This window comes from Salmo salar, chromosome ssa16 (assembly GCF_905237065.1).
Source record: "Salmo salar chromosome ssa16, Ssal_v3.1, whole genome shotgun sequence".
Classification (NCBI taxonomy): domain Eukaryota; kingdom Metazoa; phylum Chordata; class Actinopteri; order Salmoniformes; family Salmonidae; genus Salmo; species Salmo salar.
The window spans coordinates 22,000,724-22,023,332 of NC_059457.1; the positions used below are offsets into that span (position 1 = coordinate 22,000,724).

Here is a 22,609-nt window from a genome sequence, read left to right on the forward strand (position 1 = left end):
ACTTAGGCCACTGAGTTTGGTAGGGTTGACTTTGTAGCCTTGAATAAACAAAGCTTTCAAATATATTTGATCATTATTTTAATGCTTTGGGATTTATCTTAAATTTATTTCAATGGTGAGAAATGAATACCAATAGAATTTCTATTTTTTTTATTAAATACATTGTCCCAGATATGTACAGTTGAGTGGGACCTCCAGGCCCAGTGCGACAGTCAAGGCAGCAGTAATGGCACAGAGCAGCCGGAGGGGGAAGAGAACCCTCCCACTGGCTCGGAGCAAACCATTACTCAGAGAAACCTACAGCGGACTGGGTGAAAATTAGGCAGGGTTTCTACCTTCATTCCAGGCTTTAAAGTGAATTCCTATGGAGAAGTGTAATGGCTGCTTTTAAAGCTAGAATGCACAGTTGGAAAAAAAGGGGACACCCCACCGCTAAGTAGAAAGCCGAAGGATGGGCCTGGAGAAATGTAACCTCAAATCCATAGATGTGGAGAGCTATGGCTGCTTGGACTGACCATCCATGATATCAAAATTATAGTTTTAACCATGTTGAGGCTATACAGTGTTTGCTTATATTGGAGTAAAAGAGTCATATCTTGGGTTCTGATGGGGTACAACAGTTGAACTAAGCTCATGAGGCATTTATAAGTTATATTCAAGAATCAATGGGTATATATTATATATTAATTTATAAGTCCAAAAATTGATGTAGCAACTGAGGATTCTAGCTTTAACATTTGACGGGAATTGAACTGAAATTAATATAACCCCCACCCTTGGTGAAATATCCAGCCTTATAATCATTTCATCACAGTTTGAGATGAACTACTTCTGTAAACATTAGTAATATCCTGTTAAATATTATGGTATTATGTTAGTGGGTTCCTTTCCAAAATGTTACCCATTCAGTCAAAATATATCTTCACCCCAACCTTAAATTTTGCATGTTAGTAAAACATGAACACCACAAAAAATTTAAACTGGGACAAAAATGTATTTTATTTTACTTAGTTATCATTTTGTGTTCCCTCTGAAGCACTTGCCCTATGAGATCAAGTAATGAAGGAGAAAAAACAAAATGCATTTAACTCAAGCACCTCCTTTCCCCACTCCTCTCAAAAACAAAGTATGTGAACTCAATTCCAATCAAACCCTAGACACTTCCTGCAGTATCTGATCCTTTCAGATCTACTTGTACAGTATACACAATTTGGTAGTAACTCCATCTGGCCCTCTGATACACCAATCCAATCCTTTTAGGTCTACAGAAGTGCCAAGGGGATATAATCTAGGGATCGATTTGAGATGTGAATATAGGTGTAGGACAAGACAGGTGCCCAGTCCAAGGCAGGTCCACACATCCAGAATGGGAACATGCCAATGACAAAATGGAAAAGATAGGGGGATATTCTTTAACGCACCTTTCTACAAATAAACTTTTAGAAGAGATCTAGAGGAGTCTTTGAAAATAAGTAGAGAAGGCCAACCGTTTTCAGGTACAGTTGTAAGAAGTATTCATTAGCAGGAAGGAAGTGAACCACTTCCACCAATGAGAAATAGTTATTACGGATGGCATGAATTGAATACCGTATGACTAGGGCCAGGGATTTCTCCCACCCACGACACCTGACTAGGAAATCCTTTGGCCCCTTGTTACGAGTGTTTGTCAGGTCATGTCGTTATCAAAAACATCCTGGCCTTGACTAGGATTATGAACTATTACTTGATCACCAATTTCCAAGTTCGCAACTACAAGTGTGCCAATATTTGCAAGGACTAAAACAACTTGTTTGTTTGTGACAAAGAACAAACTCTGTCCGACCAGTGTCAAGAATAAGGGTTATTGCACATTATTCAAACTGGAAAATAAGCTTTTGGAATTAAACAGTCTTCCAGAAGAAATGTGAGCAACCAGTTGAGTTCATAACCAAGTGTGAATGTGTGAAGAAATGGGAAAAACATTGATTAGGCTGCAAGACAGGCATGATATGTTTTGTCTTATGACTTGTTAGCCTGTTACAAATACACAACAGGACTAGCCAATTGATTCTAGACGATTGTTAAACTAAGAGAAAACATAGGTGAAGGTGCAGTATTCACAAAACTCCAGTGTCTGCTGGTTTTCACTAGTCATTGGCAAATGACTGGTCAATTGATAAATTAAAGCTGATGATTGCAGTCACCTCACCTGGTTTCCTGTCTTAATCAAAACCTAATGAAAAGGTAGGATTAAAACCAGTAGACACTTTGGGCCTAGTCCAAACTTGATAAAATTCACACAACTCAAACTTTCTCAACAACCATGCATTGATTGTCAATGGGAATTTTTTTGAGGAAGTCTGAGTTGTGTGCCCTCATCTCAAGTTAGTATTCTGCCAATAGAGACCATAGGAGCGTTGACAATCTGAGCACCACTGAAGAGGACAGCCACTATGTGCAGAGCCACATACTGTATGGTCAACCAGCACTCCATCAGATCCACAGTTCCATAGCACAGAGACATTCACAAAAACAACAAACTTCATCCAGAACCATTCACAATATACATTTGTGAATTCCCGGTAGGCAGCTAACAACTGGAAGGGCGTACATAATGATCATTCAAAATCAATATTTACACCAAATCTAAAACCTGAAATAATTTTTTCTCCTTTTCAAAACAAATTGCATACTGGTGTTTTTCTGCATTGTGGCATTCTTTTAAAAATACCCCTCTACTGCCCAAAAGATACAAAATAAAAAGCCACCACTGCTTCTATTCAGACATTTTGCCAGTAGAAATAGCTGCTTCACATTATCCCTTAGCCTTTCAGTCGAGAGGCTATCTGACTGAGAGCTGTCTCTTTAAGACAGAATCTCTGTGCTAGCCTCGTACAGAGTAGACCAAGCTAGACCAACAAAGTACATCTACATGGTCTGGCCCCAGATGAACCTGGAAACAAATTCAATTCAAAACAGATGCTTGGCAGTCAGTGGTAATCAAAGTGCCAGACAACACTGGGTGCAGTAAAAGTTACTTGCACATCTTCTTTCAACAAAACGGCTCTTCCATGATTTTGTGAAACTGTGAATTACTATGGACAGAACATAACTTTATCGCACCAAAAGACTATGAAAGAAAAATCAAATTTGGAGGCACTCTTGCTCTAAGCCCTTGCTTGAGTCCCCTAAAAACATGCGACATGATAAGATAACAGAAATGATTAAATTGGTGAAAATGGCTGAATATGGCTGAGTGCTTGTGGATGATTTCACGGGGTCTCTGGATCGTTTGTTCTATCAGTTTCTGCCTCGTCCGTCTTCCCTCCATCCTCTCCTTTCCTGTGTTTCCTGTCATGTTTGTATTTGTCCACATAGGCTTTGACCAGGTTGGCCACTTTCACTGGGTTGATCTCTCCACTCTTACTGTGGCAGACCTGGAATCACAATGGAAAACAAATCATATACAAGTTAGAGAAGCAATTTACAAACAGTCAAATGATTTTATTTTTAATCCACAGTGAAACACAAGGCCTGCATTTCAAACACTTAAAAGACACACCCTATCCCCTCAGCCCTCAAATGAAGTGGACACTTCTGATGACGTATCATGACGTCTGATGTGTTTACACTTGCAGGGCGAGGAGGTAGGAAGGAATGATTTTTAAAAGGACCACCCTTGCCCGGAAATTCGTCACTTGTTCATCCCGCGATGATTGTGTTTTCAGCCACCGGTAGCTTGTGGGTGCTTTATATGCGCTACAGTCAATTATGATTGCATGTCTACTTATATTAACTATATAATTATTCATATACGCCTACTGTATGATAGCTAGCAAATTAATTAGCTAACTAACGTTAGCCTGCCTAGCTGGAACTTCTGAAGAAAAATGTTTTATTTCTACAATTTCCAATAGCTAACCAAACAAAAACATAATTACTTTTACTAGAAGTGTTTGTGCCGTCATGTGCATTAGTAGCCCAATTTCTAACCTTTTTACATCAGTTTTTACTTACACCTGTATGTTGACTTATCCATATTGACGTTGAGGTTTTAAGTTTTGGCTGACTTTTCTTAGCGGATGTACAATCATCGCGAATTGAATTATGGGGCATTTCAGGCCCCTAAGTGAACATAATTGTACACTCACAAACTCGATCAAAAACGAGGGCTGAGGGGCTTACGTTCCAATCTTCCCAAGGGCATAAGGCGAGGGTAAGTGGATGACGGTGTGTCTTTTATGAGTTTGAAACACAGCCACAGGCTGTCTTTCGTCATGTACTGCAAGAATTAGTGGAAGACTCAGTCGATTCTTGTAAATCTAAACTCTCATATTACACAGGTTGGGACAAGCCCCTACATCAACCAATGAAAGACACCTGATCTAAAGATTTACTCCCATGATAAACACCTTTGGTTTAGTTATTATGTGCATGTTCTCCAGTTCCCGTAAAAATTCATTTTAATTTGGAATTTCAAACCACATGACACATTTTGAGCCAAATATCAGGTCTACCTTCTGGACAGCCTTGCGTACGATTTCCTTGTACTCGTCCTTCGTGATGTCTTTCTTCTGGTAGAAGGGCTTGATTGCCAGTTTCACCTCCTTTATGGCTCTCTCCTGCATGTGAAGCTTCTTTATGTACTGAGGATAGACACCGGTGATTAGTCAACATACACTACTAGACTATGAAGGTGACTTGTCATTTGTTGGCAAGAAGTATACAAGGACATATATACAGTGCATTCAAAAAGTATTCAGACCCCTTGACTTTTTCAAAATTTTGTTACGTTACAGCCTTATTCTAAAATTGATTAAATAGTTTTTTTTCTTCATCAATCTACACACAATATCCCATAATGACAATGTGAAAAACAATGGACATTGCTGAGGGGAAAAAAAACAATTTAATCAATTTTAGAATAAGGCTGTAACGTAACAAAATTTGGAAAAAGTCAAGGGGTCTGAATACTTTCTGAATGCACTGTATACACATAGATATCACCCAAGTGTGCATTGATACATTTGAAGACCATCATTGTCTTTCTCTCAGACTCACATTATCGTTTCTGGAAGCATCATCCTCTCCTAGGGCTTCATTGGGTTCCCCCTGCACAAGTTTGGAGAGCCCTACTTGTGGTAGGCTGTTGGAGCTGGAGGGCGCACTGGGGAGCACTACAGACACACTGGCCCTCTTGGTGCTCTGAACCTTGGGGTCAGTGAGTGACGTAGCACCCAAGGCGGCCTCCTATGGGTGGGAAGGTTTACTGACTATGGGGTGAATCCCAATTTGAGATGTGTGTGCAAGTTAGATGTTCACATAAATAGAGCATTTATGTTAATGGAAGAATTACACAAAGATCTTAGGTATTGGTAAATTACAGTACAATACTAACATTTTTATTTTAACTATTGTATTTCATGTTCTTAAATCACAACAGCAATATTACCTAACTAATAAAATAAACATTGGCATAAATCTCAACCATTAATTGTCTCATCGAGACCTAGCAGGAAATATGTTATTGTGCTATGGTATTCCCAGCACATTAAGGCCTCTAAGATGTAACATTCCCCCTTCTACACTTTCTATTTCCCAAGTAAGACTTCTACTTTCATTTCACTGAAACGCTGCTTTATCAGTTTCAGTTTGTCACATGATCTCTCTATAGACCCATGTGATCGGCAATGGCTTTATGCTGACAGCCACAACAACTGTTCTCCGAGTAAAACACAAAGACAGACTGCCACCCTGTGGCCTTTCAGGAGAGATGCATGTTAATTACAGGAACATTTGTGCTGAATGTTTTGGAGCACTAAATCACAGATATCTGTAAAGATCAACAGTACTACTTTATATTATTAATATGACCGGCCGGCAGTATGATGCTGTGACTAGGTGCCATTTCATAGTGAATTCCATACTGATTGATCATAACTAAAGTTCCCTCTAAACTAGACCCGAGACTGTTACGCAGCTCCCCCACACTAGCGCACACGGAGAGAAGCACGATATTGAACTTCACTCAACTTTCTAGAGTTTCCCTTTACTGTTGAAATTGTGATCGAGTCAACGTAGAATTAGCCACTTTCAATGCAACATATCTAAACAAAACGATCTATGCAAGAGATGTTGCTGTTCGCACAACGCTTCGGAGTAGGTTTCTATTGCGCACCACTCAGCCTATTCTCTACAGTCTACACAGACCAGTGTGGCATTACCAATCAGAGTTGCAGTAGGCCTATATAGAAATAGGCATTGCCATATATTGAGCTGTGCCATTTACTTTGTACTGGACTGTTTTTACAGCTGTAGTCTTGAGTAGATGCGTTTGTTTTGAGGTCAAAGCAAGAGCTGCATGTAGCCACGTATGCACATTTTGTTCATATCCTTTGCCAGTTAGTGAGTTATTAGCCCAGTTATATATAATTTGTAGTCAACAATAGGGGAGTGATTGCTTTCTACAAGAACACAAAACGTGTACATTTCTAGACCACATTGAAAAGCGAGAGCTTTTTTTTGTCTTAAAGAGGCAGTGTTGTATTTTGAGACAGCCAAGTAGCCAATAGGCAGAGGGTAGCATAATGTGTCTGGTTCTCTGTAATAATGGTATGTAAATAATAATACATTTTATTTTGTAAAGTTGTTTCCTGCATCAAACAACAACATTTTCAGTCACCTCCTTGTCTGAAGGACAAGTGGAAAACAGGTTAGTGTTTTTTTCTAAAGTCTCATGGAATGTAGGCCTACATTGAACTGCTACTGTAGGCTGAATGATAGAACAGCTATTTCCATGTTAAAATTGGATGGATTTTGTCCATTATTTCTGATGGTAGGCCACTGGTAGACATACATTATCATCAAATACCCACAGTAGCCTACTTGACCACCATTAAAACTAACTTAAAGCGGGTATAGCCTCATTGTTCACAGTAAACGCACGCTGGAAGTTGCACAGAATTTGAACTCAGCAGACCTGAAATTTGCTCAGTGTCAAACAAAAATGAGGGGGAACATTGATCATAACTATACTGAACAAAAATATAAACGCAATGTGTAAAAATTTCTAAGAGTTAACTGAGTTACAGTTCATATAAGGAAATCAGTCAATTGAAAAATACATTAGGCCCTAATCTATGGATTTCACATGACTGAGCAGCGGTGCAGCCATGGGCCCACCCACTTGGCAGCCAGGCCCAAACACTGGGGAGCCAGGCCCAGCCAATCAGAATTTGAGACATCTGTGGCAAAACTGTGTGACAAAACAGCACATTTAAAGTGGCCTTTTATTGCCCCCAGCACAAGGTGCACCTGTGTAATGATCATGCTGTTTAATCAGCTTCTTGACATGCCACACCTTGGATGGATTATCTTGGCAAAAGAGAAATGCTCACTAACAGGGATGTAAACAAATTTGTGCACAACATTTGAGAGGAATAAGCTTTTTGTGAGTATGCCAAATTTCTGGGATTTTTAGTTCAGCTCATGAAACCAACACTTTACATGTTGCGTTTATATTTCTGTTCAGTGTACATATTAGCAGGAAAGAAAGGCAGCATACAGCAGTAGAGGCCTGAAGCACTAAATAGTTATCTAGGTAAGTAGGCAGGCCAACCTAATGCACGAATGCATCTATGTTTCTGAGAAGTAAGGAAGAGGTGTGTATGTGACGAGGTGGCTGAGCCATACCTGATTGGCAGCCTGGGCGGAGGAGGCAGGTCTGCGAGCTCCCTCCTGTTTGAGCTTCAGTTTGTAGAGGGCCAGCTCTGAGACAGAGAAAACACACATGCTATGACCCTCTCTGTGTTATGTGAATTAGAGGTAGTTTCTGAACCGAGTCAAACAGCTGACTAGAAAAAGTTCTGTAATACAACACATAAGGGCTCTGATTAGGTCAATCCAGATTGTGGTAGGCTTAAATTGTATTCAAAATTAATTATGTTTCTTTGTCATATGCACAGGAACACTTGGTGTACACAGTACAATGACATGCTTACATGGAGGTTCACCTCTCAACAATAAGAAGAGAAAATGTAGAATATTTGAAAATGTACAATAATACTCACTACTGCCAGTCTTCTCTGGCTGTGGTCCATCTGGTTCCTGTAGGTTCCAGGTGACTCTCTTCACCGAGGGTTTGGCTTTAGCACCTGGCGTGACTGTCTTCACCTCTTCGTCCTCCCCTTTTCCCTCCTTCACCTCTTTAACCCCAGCCTCCCCTTTCTCTCCTCCTGGCTCTGCTTTCTCACTCTTCACATAGTCCAGACTGTCCAGCATCATGTCCACGTCCATGTCATCAAGTTCATAGTCGGAATGCTCCTCTACCTCTTCCTTCACTGGGATGGTTTGGACAGATGGAGGGGACTCTGTGAGGACCTTTGGTACTAGAGACAGGGATGGGACCACCTGCTGGCCGGCTGTAGTCACTGCAGCCTGAGAAGGAGCAGGGACAGGGTTGGTGCGGAGTGTTGAGAAGCTGGGGCTGGGTTGGCCTGTGGGGGGAGCAGTGATGATGGAGGTCAGTTGTTGAGGCAGCTCAGGCCAGATGGGCTCAGTCTTGGTTTCGTTTAATACCTGGTCTTTTTGTTCAGTTATGTCTGAGATGGGGAGGGCGCACGCCTCGTTTATGAGGGGGGGAGGTTTTTCCTTTTTGATCTCCTTGTGCTCCTGCAAGTCCTTGAACTCGCTGAACATTGACAGAGGTTTTTCTTCCTTGATTGGTTTACTATCCAGTGATTCTTCAAACATATCAAAGGCAGGCGGTATCTCTTTTTTGATTTCTTTGAGCAGCTTCGACTCCTTGAGCAGTTTTGCTGAGAGAGAGGCGTGCTTCTCTGTTCTAAATTCATTGCCGTCACTCTCCTTTTTCACCTGGTAGACAGAGAGGACAGAATGAGGTTTGAGTCCTGAAGAAGAGGAAGGCATCTCTTGTTTGATCTCTCGCTCTTTTCTCTCTTCTTCAGCCTCTCTCTCCTCTTTCAGAGTAAGCACTTTCTCTTTTTTCTTTTCTTTCTGTTCTTCTAGCTCTTTGGAGGAGGTGGTTGAGAAAGACCCTGGTCTGTGTGTGCCCTGTGACGACCCCTCTTCTTTTCTTCTCTCTCTGGACCGTGACCTGGACCTCGGCCTCTTCTTGTCTTTTGACCGCACCTCAACCCTGTTTTTTGACCCAGAGGATGATGGTTGTGATCGTGGGTGGTCTTTCCTCCTCTCCCTGGACCTGGACCGCGAGCGAGACTGCGAGCGACCTCGTTTCTTGGCCTTTGATGGCCGACCCTTCTCTCTCTCACTTCCTCTGCTGTCGTTCCTCTCCCTGCTCCCCATCTTCTGCTTCCTACTCTGGGACCGCTCTCTGCTGCTGGAGCCGGACCCTGACCTCGACCTAAATCAAAATAATAATAGGAGTTATTATAATAACAGTATATACTAGACTACATTTCATAATTTATTATATTATTATTATTAAAAGACCACAAAATCACTGCACACAGAATTGACATTATCACAGAATTACATTATTACCTGGAGCGCCTCCTGTCTTTGGAGAGCGAGCATGACCGTCTGTTCTTCTTGCGAGACCTCTCAGAGGCCTCAGAAGTGGAGCTGTCTGATGGAGAACGAAGCCTTCTCCTCTCCCTCGATTCTGAACGCCCGGACCTTCTCTCACCCCCCTCTTCTCTTCTCTTACCCTCCTCGTCTCCCCTCTTCCTCCCTTGCTGCGCCGGGGCCTTGTCTCCCCTTCTCCTGCCTGCTTCCGGGCTGTTTGAGGTGGACCGCCGTTCCGTGGAAGACCCCCCACCTTTGGATGTTTTCCTCCCATGGCCTGAGGGCCTGGAGGTTGATTTAGACCTGGACGGGGACTTGGGGGGGCTGTCCTGGGGCTCTGACTTGATCTCGGTTTTCACTATCTTGTTGCTGTGGTGGCTGGAAGCTGAGCTGGATGAGAAATGATCAGTCTTCTGGCTGTGGGGATCTCTACTCTTGCCCGTCTGCCCGTTCTCGCCCCCTTGTTCTTTCCTCTCCCTCTTCCCAGGGACATGGCTCTGGGACAGGGGTGTGCTGGTTCCAGTCATCCCAGACCTGGGTGTGTTGTGTGGGCCGTGACCAGACTTTGCCGTGTCTGCCTCGCTCTTCACAGCCAGAACATCTCCTGAGCCCTCATCCCTCTCCAGTGACACCCTATTTTCCAGTGCCTCAGCTTTCACCTGGTAGATGGCACCTTCCTTGTGCGCCATGGATGGTATCCCCCCAGCATGGCTCTCTCCTTCACTTTCTGAGGTGTTGGAGTCTGAGCCTGTTGGGTGGAAGGGGTCATATATATCCCCCTCCTCCTCCTCTTTTACCTGTGTGTGTGAGGTGGCCAGGGGCCTCTGTTTGCTGCTGCGCTCCTCTCTTCTCCTCTTTGCCGCCTCTTCTTCCGTGGACAGTGGTTCTTGACTGTTGCCGGCGGCAACCATTGCTGAGGCGTTGCTAAGCTGTCGGGCGTGCCACGCATTCCCACTGGCATTGATCCGGAAGCACACCGTGGATGCCAATATCGGGTTGGCTGGGGAATCAGAGGAAGAGGAAAAGGAGCTGGAGAAGGCAGATGAAGAGCCTGCTCGCTCTGGTCTCTGGGTCTGGCTCTCTGTCCTGCCCTGCTGCTGCTGGTCCACCCTTGGCTGCCTACCCCTGTTCCCACCCAGGCTGTTCACACAGGCCTCAGGGAAGCCATTACCATTAGCACGGCTACTACTACCCCCTCTACTGACACTGCCATTCGTTAGCACACCACTCTCCCGTTTTATCTTTGGTATCCTGGGAAGCACCGATACTGGTGCTTCCCATACTGGTTTAGGTGCAGCCTTCTTAGCCTGGGGCTGTGGTGGCACGGTCTCCCTCCCTCTTGACCGAGAGTCTGGGGTAGGAGTGGAGGTAGAGGTGGCTTCCCTCTGGGTCCCATGGGGGAGTTGTACACCAGTGGCCCCCCAGTGGCTGTGTCCAGGACTAGGGCTGGGTCTGGGAGGTGGGGAAGTCTGGCTGTGGGTGGCCGGGCAGGGGGATGAGGGGGTGAGAGGGGACGAGCAGGGCCCTGGGGAGCTGAGGGAGGGCCTGTTCAGTGGGCTACAGGAGGGTCCCACCACTAGGTCTCCGTTAGTGGGGAGAGAGAGGGAGCTGACTGCTGCTGGGTTAGGCGACATCCCTGAGTGGTTCTGGGCTACTGATTCACCAGAGCTGCTGCTCCTACTGCTGCCCAGCCTGGATGAAGACGACACACCCACTACAATACAAACACAAGACAACCATTTACTAACCCTTATTCTGCTGTTTAACACAGAATACAACAGACTTCAAAATCAATGACAGACAATCAATAAAACTAGGGCTGTCCCCGACTATAAAAAAATCTTGGTCGACGAGAGTCGTCCTGTTCCTTCGACCGAAATGTTTGTCAAAATGTTTAAACTTATTCCCCCCCCCATGTGTTTGAATAAAACCAACGACATATGCACTGAGCTTGTCTGATGCTATAAGCACACTGTTTGGTTAAATAATTAAGACACACAAATGACTCAAGAAAGAGCCCAATGGACACATGGTAAAAAAAAAAATGACAGTGTGCCTGGCGCACATTGTCTCGCTCTCCTCCCTACTGCAGCGAAAAAGCACCACAGCATTTTAGTTTCTAACTGAAAAGTTATGTTACCTACAGTTGAAGTCAGAAGTTTACATACACTTAGGTTGGAGTCATTAAAACTCGTTTTTCAACCACTCCACAAACTTCTTGTTAAACTATAGCATGACACAAGTATTTTTTCCAACAATTGTTTACAGAGATTATTTCACTTAATCACAATTCCAGTGGGTCAGAAGTTTACATACACTAAGTTGACTGTGCCTTTAAACAGCTTGGAAAATTCCAGAAAATGATGTCATGGCTTTAGAAGCTTCTGATAGGCTAATTGACATCATTTGAGTCGATTGGAGGTGTACCTGTGGATGTATTTCAAGGCCTACCTTCAACCTCAGTGCCTCTTTGCTTGACATCATGGGAAAACCAAAAGAAATCAGCCAAGCCCTCAGGAAAAAAAATTGTAGACCTCCACAAGTCTGTTTCATCCTTGGGAGCCATTTCCAAACGCCTGAAGGTACCACGTTCATCTGTGCAAACAATAGTACGCAAGTTTAAACACCATGGGACCACGCAGCCGTAATACCGCTCAGGAAGGAGATGCGTTCTGTCTCCTAGAGATGAATGTACTTTGGTGCGAAAAGTGAAAATCAATCCCAGAACAACAGCAAAGGACCTTGTGAAGATGCTGGAGGAAACAGGTACAAAAGTATCTATATCCACAGTAAAACAAGTCCTATATCGACATAAACTAAAAGGCCGCTCAGCAAGGATGAAGCTCCAAAACCGCCATAAAAAAGCCAGACTACGGTTTGCAACTGCACATGGGGACAAAGATCTTACTTTTTGGAGAAATGTCCTCTGGTCTAATGAAACAAATATAGAACTGTTTGGCCATAATGACCATTGTTATGTTTGGAGGAAAAAAGGTGAGGCTTGAAAGCCGAAGAACAACATCCCAACCGTGAAGCACGGGGGTGGCAGCATCATGTTGTGGGGGTGCTTTGCTGCAGGAGGAACTGGTGCACTTCACAAAATAGATGGCATCATGAGGCAGGAAAATTATGTGGATATACTGAAGCAACAGCTCAAGGCATCAGTCAGGAAGTTAAAGCTTGGTCGCAAACGGGTCTTTCAAATGAACAATGACCCCAAGCATACTTCCAAAGTTGTGGCAAAATGGCTTAAGGACAACAAAGTCAAGGTATTGGAGTGGCCATCACAAAGCCCTGACCTCAATCCAATAGAACATTTTTGGGCAGAACTGAAAAAGCGTGTGTGAGCAAGGAGGCCTTCAAGCCTGACTCAGTTACACCAGCTCTGTCAGGAGGAATGGGCCAAAATTCACCCAACTTATTGTGGGAGGCTTGTGGAAGGCTACCTGAAACATTTGACCCAAGTTAAACATTTTAAAGGCAATGCTACAAAGTACTAATTGAGTGTATGTAAACTTCTGACCCACTGGGAATGTGATGAAAGAAATAAAAGCTGAAGTAAATCAGTCTCTCTACTATTATTCTGACATTTCACATTCTTAAAATAAAGTGGTGATCCTAACTGACCTATGACAGGGAATTCTTACTAGGATTAAATGTCAATAATTGTGAAAAACTGAGTTTAAATGTATTTGGCTAAGGTGTATGTAAACTTCCGACTTCAACTGTATACATACAAAAAATATATGGGGGATTGGAAATGATGCAGACAATTACATTGATGGAAGCAACAATCTATCCTCAATATTAAAGTTGATCCACCCCCTAAAAAAAAAAAAAAAACTCAGCAACAAAGTGGTAGGCCACACAAGCTCGCAGAACAGGACCACGAGTGCTGAAGCACCTAAACATCGTCTGTCCTCGGTTGCAACACTCACTACCGAGTTCCAAAATGCCTCTGGCAGCCGCACACAATCCTAACATCACCATCCGCAATGCCTAGTGTCGGCTAGAGTGGTGTAAAGCTTGCCGCCATTGGACTCTGGAGCAGTGGAAACGCGTTCTTTGGAGTGATGAATGCTTCACCATCTGGCAATCCAACGGACGAATCTGGGTTTGGTGGATGCTAAGAGAATGCTACCTGCCCCAATGCATAGTCATAACTGTAAAGTTTGGTAGAGGAGGAATAATGGTCTGGGGCTGTTTTTCATGGTTTGGGCTAGGCCCCTTAGTTCCAGTGAAGGGAAATCTTAACGCTACAATGACATACTCAACAATTCTATACTTCCAACTTTGTTGCAACATTTTGGGGAAGGCCCTTTTTCTGTTTCAGCATGATAATGTTACCGTGCACAAAGTAAGGCTCATACAGAAAGGGTTTGTGAGATCGGTGTGGAAGAACTTGACTGGCCTGCACAGAGCCCTGACCTAAACCCCATCGAACACCTTTGGGATGAATTGGAACGCCGACTGCTAGCCAGGCCTAATCGCCCAACATCCTTGTCCGACCTCACTAATGCTCGTGGCTGAATGGAATCAAGTCCCTGCAGCAATGTTCCAACATCTAGTGGAAAGCCTTCCCAGAAGAGTGAAGGCTGTTATAGCAGCAAAGGGGGGACCAACTCCATATTAATGCCCATGATTTTGGAATGAGATGTTTGATGAGCAGGTGTCGACATACTTTTGGTCATGTAGTGTATACATGGATGATTTATAAAGCCAGGCACATTTAACTGTTAGGCTATTGATTATAGACCTAATTAAGTTGGGGTTTGTCCTCTCCTCAATTTGCTTAGACAATTAGGTTAAGCCCTATTCGCAATGGGACTAATATTACTAGAGAACGTTGGTTATGTCATTATTACCCCAGAATGTCCATTATTCCAGAGGACGATTCAGATGGGATTAGTTTTTTCTAAACTGCCCCATGTAATTCTTTTTTTCCAATAGAATTACAATTATGACGGAAGCCTGGAGGTTTTTTTCTAGGCGTGAATATATTTCAACAAGTCGAGACGATAACAGGGCTACAATGATAACTCGAGCTTGGTCCCCAAGTTTCTAAACCATACCAAACCATCTTTGGTATAGTGTTGCCATAATATTTTAATTGAGGAAGTGTGATCGTAGGATATTTTAGCGATCTGCAGTAGACGTCCTAAATGCCCCACAGCCTTCAGACTTGAGCTAAACAGTGCACTTGCACTTGAGATGCATTTTAAGGCTATGGATGCGAAAGTGAACTTTTAGGTCACGTTTAGGTCAGTTGTATGCTGCTTTGAGATCTATTAACAGCAAGGATACATTAAATATGTGTAATATTTTTTACTGGTGCATTTGGCAATATGCTATTCATATTCACAAAACATATGAACAAAAGCAATCACTGAAAGTTTATGCATGTAGGCCCTTCATATATATACAGTGGGGAGAACAAGTATTTGATACACTGCCGATTTTGCAGGTTTTCCTACTTACAAAGCATGTGGAGGTCTGTAATTTTTGCATAGGTACACTTCAACTGTGAGAGACGGAATCTAAAACAAAAATCCAGAAAATCACATTGTATGATTTTTAAGTAATTAATTTGCATTTTATTGCATGACATAAGTATTTGATACATCAGAAAAGCAGAACTTAATATTTGGTACAGAAACCTTTGATTGCAATTACAGAGATCATTCGTTTCCTGTAGTTCTTGACCAGGTTTGCACACACTGCAGCAGGGATTTTGGCCCACTCCTCCATGCAGACCTTCTCCAGATCCTTCAGGATTCGGGGCTGTTGCTGGGCAATACGGACTTTCAGCTCCCTCCAAAGATTTTCTATTGGGTTCAGGTCTGGAGACTGGCTAGGCCACTCCAGGACCTTGAGACGCTTCTTACGGAGCCACTCCTTAGTTGCCCTGGCTGTGTGTTTCGGGTTGTTGTCATGCTGGAAGACCCAGCCACGACCCATCTTCAATGCTCTTACTGAGGGAAGGAGGTTGTTGGCCAAGATCTCGCGATACATGGCCCCATCCATCCTCCCCTCAATACGGTGCAGTCGTCCTGTCCCCTTTGCAGAAAAGCATCCCCAAAGAATGATGTTTCCACCTCCATGCTTCACGGTTGGGATGGTGTTCTTGGGGTTGTACTCATCCTTCTTCTTCCTCCAAACACGGCGAGTGGAGTTTAGACCAAAAAGCTCTATTTTTGTCTCATCAGACCACATGACCTTCTCCCATTCCTCCTCTGGATCATCCAGATGGTCATTGGCAAACTTCAGACGGGCCTGGACATGCGCTGGCTTGAGCAGGGGGACCTTGCATGCGCTGCAGGATTTTAATCTATGACGGCGTAGTGTGTTAATGGTTTTCTTTGAGACTGTGGTCCCAGCTCTCTTCAGATCATTGACCAGGTCCTGCCGTGTAGTTCTTGGCTGATCCCTCACCTTCATGATCATTGATGCCCCACAAGGTGAGATCTTGCATGGAGCCCCAGACCGAGGGTGATTGACCGTCATCTTGAACTTCTTCCATTTTCTAATAATTGCGCCAACAGTTGTTGCCTTCTCACCAAGCTGCTTGCCTATTGTCCTGTAGCCCATCCCAGCCTTGTGCAGGTCTACAATTTTATCCCTGATGTCGTTACACAGCTCTCTGGTCTTGGCCATTGTGGAGAGGTTGGAGTCTGTTTGATTGAGTGTGTGGACAGGTGTCTTTTATACAGGTAACGAGTTCAAACAGGTGCAGTTAATACAGGTAATGAGTGGAGAACAGGAGTGCTTCTTAAAGAAAAACTAACAGGTCTGTGAGAGACGGAATTCTTACTGGTTGGTAGGTGATCAAATACTTGTGTCATGCAATAAAATGCAAATTAATTACTTAAAAATCATACAATGTGATTTTCTGGATTTTTGTTTGTCTCTCACAGTTGAAGTGTACCTATGATAACAATTACAGACCTCTACAAACTTTGTAAGTAGGAAAACCTGCAAAATCGGCAGTGTATCAAATACTTGTTCTCCCCTCTGTATATAGGCTATGTGCAGCACTTCGTTCAATTTATCGAATCAGTTATTGTTTTCTTACTCAAACCGTGAGCAACACCTGTCAATCTCAGACATTGGAGTTCGCCCAAAAAATGTAGATTATTCTGGCTGGAATTGTTACTCTCCTGCCATGTACAAATTACTGACATGGCAGATTCAGACAGGACTAAAATGACAGATGTAATTATGTGCACAAGCACAACACCACATTACCCGACCAGCCCCAGTAAAACTAATCCAGTCTGAATAGGGTTTAAGGCAAGAGCTGTTTCCTCGTCTCTGCTGCTGCTGCCTCCGCCGCATTGTTCTCAATCCCAGTATGCTGGTTCATTTTGCTGTTATGCACAGAGCGACATAGGGAAAGGCGCCAGTTCTACGGCACACTGAAGATGATGTTTCAGTACTGTGGACAGCGACCATAGCCATAAAATAATATTAGATTTATTAGTGTTGCACCATTCTTTTTACATAATATAACCATATTGAATGTCAGTACCACATCTTAGTGATGGACTATGCCATCCACGTGGCCTCCGCAATGGATTAGTCCACTGAGACAGGCACGAATCAGAGTGGTGTCTTGTACACCATGAAAAAATATATTTAAAAAGTTGCGACTGCTCGACTAAAGAAATCTTGGTCGACCAACAGCCTATTGACCAAACAATCTACCAGTCAACTAAATGAGGTCAGATGTTCACTAGTTCTTGAATAGCCAGGTATTAGATACGGAAAACAAAAATATTAGCAGAAAGAAAGAGAAAGGACAAGAGATTGAACTAAAGAAAGGAAGAAATCCTAGCAGCCCACCTGGTTTGGTAGCCTTGAGGGATCCGTCTCTGTTGATGACCACGTCTGAGCTGTCCATCAGCAGCATGCTCTGTCCTGATAGGATGCTGCCCAGAAGGTCAGGCACTGGGGCCAACGCCGCCACCTGGGGCAGGCTTGGGCCCCGCCTACAACACCATGGCAACCACAGGTCACACATGTACCATATTGAAGGATGTGAGCTACGTAACAACATAACGTGGGAGGAGATGAGAAGGGGTACCTGGAGATGCCAGCAGTGATTGGTCGGGCCACAGGCTGGTGCGAGCGGAGGGCAGAGCGAGATAAGCCATGCCTCTTAGCCTCCAGCGATGATGTCATGGCCGAGGCATGCTCTTCCTCCTCTTCATTCCTGGGGTGGGATCAACAACAAATCAACATTCAGAACAGGGTTGGGGTGCATTCCACAATTGCTTGTTATTTTCCGAGTTTCTTTTTCTTTTTTAATTCATGGTTTTGTTAAAAAATATTTTTGTCTATATGTTCAGTGTTGTTCTGGCATTAGCTGGAGAATAAAGTACTATGTTATCTTATGGTTGTGAGTTCTGTCTGAGACAGACCTGTCAGTGAAGGGGTCCAGGTCAAAGGGGTCTCCATAGACAGAGAGCGAAGCAGCTCCTATGTCAGCTCTCATACTGCCCAGAGTGGTTTCTGTAGGCCGGTACACAGAGGGAAGGGACGAGCCCCATTTGGGCTTCCCTATCCCCAGGTTATGGGCTATACGACCACGAGATGTAGGCTTCTTCTTCGCCACCTAGAAACACACGCAAATACACATAGCCAGATTGAACATGAGCACTCCTATCATTCTGTTGTTGGAACTATACTTCCCTGCTATACGTGTTCAAAATTTAAAGTCCCACCATTTTTCTTCTGGACTTGGTCCTCCTCACTCTCCGTTTCCTCCTCTTCACCCCAGTGCCTGCAGCTTTCCCCTTCTCACCCATGGCAGATGATGACCTCTTACTCTTGCCTTTCCTGCGCTTTACTGTGGGCACAGAGCAAATGCATCTCTTTTAACAACCCAGATATGCTATGTGTCTGTGTGTGTGCGTGCGCATGTGTGAGTGCGTTCACCTGTCCTGCGTCGTCGGCTGGATGGAGCACGGGGTGTGAGGTCCCGTATGTACACGGCTGTGTTGAGTCCTGCCACTACTGCGTTGATAGTGTCATCCAGCCAGGTGGACTGTGGCATCAGAAAACTGGGGGTAATCTGAGACCAGAGGTACACTGCATCACTCTACTGATTCTCGGTTGTCTATAGACAGGTTTTACTTGACATGAACTTCACAGCCGTCTGACGAGAGGCAGCCTGCAGCGTCACTCTGAAGAGCCACCTCTCTCTGACTCTCTATTCTATTCCTGCATGTCAAATGTTACTTTGTGCAAGTAGCGCATTCAAACGAGACAAAATAACAGTCATTCATCAAATGTTATGTAATGTTATGTAATACAATACTACATAGAAATACCCACCGTACACGTTTCAACCCATGAGGGAAAACTTCATTTTTCATTCTGTATGTACATTATCATGCTGCTCAATAAACAATCTTTGCTTACAGCGTTCATATCGATACTGCATATCGGTACCACAGAGTAAGGGATGCTGACACTAGTGGTGAGTAGCGGAGTGAGGGAGAACAAAGAAGCCAGTAGGAAGCAACACGCCTCATGCCAAACCTGTGCAGTGCGTGCCTGGGTGATGCGGTGGCGGTTGACACTGGCGCGGACCCTCTCGCTTTGCTGGGTGCGGGCGATGGCTCGGGTGGGGCCCGTTGCGCGGGGGCGGGAGCGACTGGTTGTGGGACGGGCGCTGCTCAGACTCTCCACGTCGCTCTGCTCCTCTGAACCCCCTGAGGAGCAGAAACATTGATGAGCTCTGGGATCTTGGTAAAATGACCTGTACTGTACAATACCTGTACTACTGCTTTATACAAAGAGTATTGTCCACTTTTTTTCCTCAGAGGAAGACGTAATGACTCAATAGTACTGATTACTTGAATGGCGGTTGTTGGCTTGACACTCTGGGCAAAACCATTCTTCCACAGGAACAGCGTCTAGCGGGGGGGTCAGGCACTCCATGTGGTACCTTCCATGGAGCACAGACATGATAGTTTAAAGATTAGGGGTTAACATGGATATGATCAGATCATCATCAAAAAACAGGGGGAAAAGGCAAAAGTGTTCATTTTAATGACCAGATGGATGTATTCTGATTTGCCGATGTCATACAATCAGGAATTCATCATGAAAAATCCAAGAAAGATCAGGTGGTGTGTGTAGCTTGTGTCTCACCCTGCATCACAGCCGTCACAGAGCAGCAGTCGGTCTTCACGGTCGCTCCCCCCACACACCTCACAGCTGGTCTGTTCCAGCTCCAGGTCTATCACCTCCTCCTGGCCCTCCTTCACTGGCTTCTGCACTGTGATCTGCACTCAACCATCACAATATGCACATAGAGCAATGAGAGGAAAGTGACTGTCTGCAGCTCCCATGCATGATCCATATTTGGATACACAATGTTTGGACCATAATGTTCTTTGCCACAAAATAAATCAAACACCCTTCATGAGGAATACACATGCCATCTGTAGTAGCTACTTCTCTACCTCTCAAAGACATCCCCACCCCAACACATTCACAACATGAAATCATGATCAAAGGCAAATATAAGACTTATATTCAACTACAGAAAGTCTGAACTTTTTTAACTCACCATTTTCTGCACTTTCCCACCATAACATTTTCTCAGGTAGATGTTATTGAAGACTATTCTGTCCACAGGACAGGAGTTTGCATTCTGAGGGAAGAACAAAAGCACGCTTGGAAGCACAACAGTTGGACACATTTTAACATATCATGACTGTCTGTCTTAACAAAACCTCAGTTTATAGGACTGAACATGAAAGCTGAGGTGTGGTGACTTGTCCATAGTTTCAGTGATGCTCATCAGTTTGACAGGTTAGTGTCTTCTAGTTCTTCTTGCCCCCGCTGATGTCACCCACCAACCTTGGACCACTCAAGGATGCAGTCGAGGCAGAAGTAGTGTTTGCAGCTCTCTGGTGTGGCTACAGGCTGGCTGTGGAAAGAATTGAGGCAGATGGGACATTTCTCTGTGTCCTCGTCTGAGCTCAGACCTGCCAAGTCAGCAGACACTCCCCCCACCGCACCCTCCACCTCCTTCACAGCATCCTCCTCTTCTTCATCTGAGGAACAAGTATGTTGTATGATCAGAGGTTATGAAACTCAAGTGGTAGGTCTATACCTTGGATACTAAAAGTGTATCATGAACCATTACCGATTCTTTCCTATGAGTTTAGTGGCCTACATCTCCATAACCTCTCACCATCACTATCATCCTCCTCTTCTCCCTCATCTTCCTCTCCATCGAGGTGTTCTTCCTCCTCCTCACCACTGTCAGAAGCTACCTCCTCAGATTCCTCCCCACCATCATCTGAATCTTCATCTGGATGTTGACAAAGAAAAGTGGATGTACAGCCTTACAAAGTTAGCTCTCGTATTCTTTCCAATAGTACTAAGATTCGCTTATTAGGCTATTCATAAAATGTGGGGATATGAGCCCATACCTGAGATTGCCCACAATGCTGGCCTTTTCCCTTTTCCGTGGGTGGCATTCCGGTTGATCAGCTCATCCTGGCTGTCCTCTTCATCCATGGCTGAACATCAGAGAGCCTCCAGCACCAATCTCTAGCTAAATCCCAAAGGCTTTGCTTAAGTGAGACTTATGAATTGCCAGTAGCTGGAAAATACATTACATTTAAATGAGTGCCACAGCTCTTCACCTGGTCCACCCGCAAACAAAGCTTTCCTGTGTACTCAGTATTGACACCTGCTACAAACAAGGACGCTTGTAGAAATATCAGATTAGCACTTCATTAAATAGCGGTATGTGAAGGAGGTATATGAAAACCAGCTAGCATGTCACAAGTCAAGTGCCACTTGAAGTGGACAGCTAGTTAGTCCATTGACAAGAGATTTAACACAAAGGTTAAAGTCTGCCAGCCATAAATAACAAGCACGGACTGACAAACGAGGTAAAAATCTATACCAAGTTCTCTTTTTCAAGATTATAGTAGCTTTTTAGCTTAGCTAGCTAACAACTGTTGCTGCTTCAGTTTCCTCAACAACAAACACGCTGCGCGAATGTTGTTGTGCGCTACTGTGCATACATGCTGGCTAAAAGAGTTGCCTGTTGTTACTAGTAAACTTAAATACGCTTCGTTAGCTAGCTACTTACCTTCTTGCAAATAAAACGTGTAAGTTATGGAATATTCTTAGCTAGATATGCAACACTACCTAGCAATGCATGTTAGCTAGATATCTGCATTGTTTTGGAGAATAGCCTGCTAACGTTAGCCTGCTAGCTAGCTAATGTTACCATTATTAGCTTGAGTCTAAATATAACTTGCAAGCTCGTTATCTTCGGTGCATGTGACATTCATATACTATAACATTAACAATTTCTCATTATTCAGGCATACGTTAATGTATACTTGGGGTGGCAGGTAGCCTAGTGGTTAGAGCGTTATGCCAGTAACTGAAAGGTTGCTAGATCGAATCCCCGAGCAGACAAGGTAAAAATCTGTCGTTCTGCAGCTGAACAAGGCAGTTAACCCACTGTTCCTAAGCCGTCATTGTAAATAAGATTTTGTTCTTAACTAGTTAAATAAAATAAAAAATAAAAATAGTTTGAACATGCAAAGTGTGTTTACACCTACCCTAAACAGTTGTGAGTGACATGTTTGGCGTAATTTCTCAGTCCACGATTTTTGTTGAGTGACATCGCCGGCTGGAGTGACGGAAATGGCCGAACGCACTCTTCTTCTTTTTGGGGATTGGGTTGGCGGATCGCATACACCACCACCTACTTTACTGGAGTGTGAAGCCAATCACAGCCTACCTACATTACATTATCTTCATTATTTCTGTTCCTCTAAGTGAAATAGAGCACTAGACAACACTTCCCTCCCCTTTCCTCCCCTCACTACACCACCAAAACCCCTAACCCTTTCACATAATCTCTCCCTATCTACATCACACAGTTCACAAAATGTCAACACATGCTCCACGATAAACACTCATCACACAGACCTGTTTCATGTCTCCCTACCATCCAGAACGTGGCATTCAAACCTGTGTGCCCAAACCCTAGTCTATTCCACACAACGTCCTCACTGCTACATCACATACTCCCCACTTC

At 44.0% G+C, this 22,609-nt stretch overlaps 1 protein-coding gene across 2 annotated transcripts; it reads right to left on the reverse strand.

The window, feature by feature from the left end:
- Positions 1–974: 974 nt before the first annotated feature.
- phrf1 (PHD and ring finger domains 1) lies at positions 975–22,383 on the reverse strand. 2 transcript variants are annotated; one of them, XM_014148340.2, is made up of 19 exons: positions 22,128–22,383; positions 20,976–21,148; positions 20,735–20,854; positions 20,398–20,594; positions 20,105–20,188; positions 19,684–19,817; positions 19,386–19,477; positions 19,084–19,241; positions 18,463–18,598; positions 18,249–18,373; positions 17,946–18,139; positions 17,609–17,737; positions 17,368–17,513; positions 9,502–11,239; positions 8,049–9,361; positions 7,672–7,748; positions 5,041–5,229; positions 4,497–4,625; positions 975–3,416 (listed from the first exon to the last, which is right to left on the reverse strand). In XM_014148340.2, the coding sequence occupies exons 2-19, from the start codon at positions 21,061–21,063 to the stop codon at positions 3,252–3,254; spliced, it is 5,214 nt and encodes a 1,737-aa protein (XP_014003815.2). In that variant the 5' UTR covers positions 21,064–21,148; positions 22,128–22,383; the 3' UTR covers positions 975–3,251. The 2 variants fall into 2 exon arrangements, with proteins under 2 accessions (XP_014003815.2, XP_014003813.2); XM_014148338.2 differs by having other exon boundaries at positions 19,069–19,241.
- Positions 22,384–22,609: the final 226 nt, after the last annotated feature.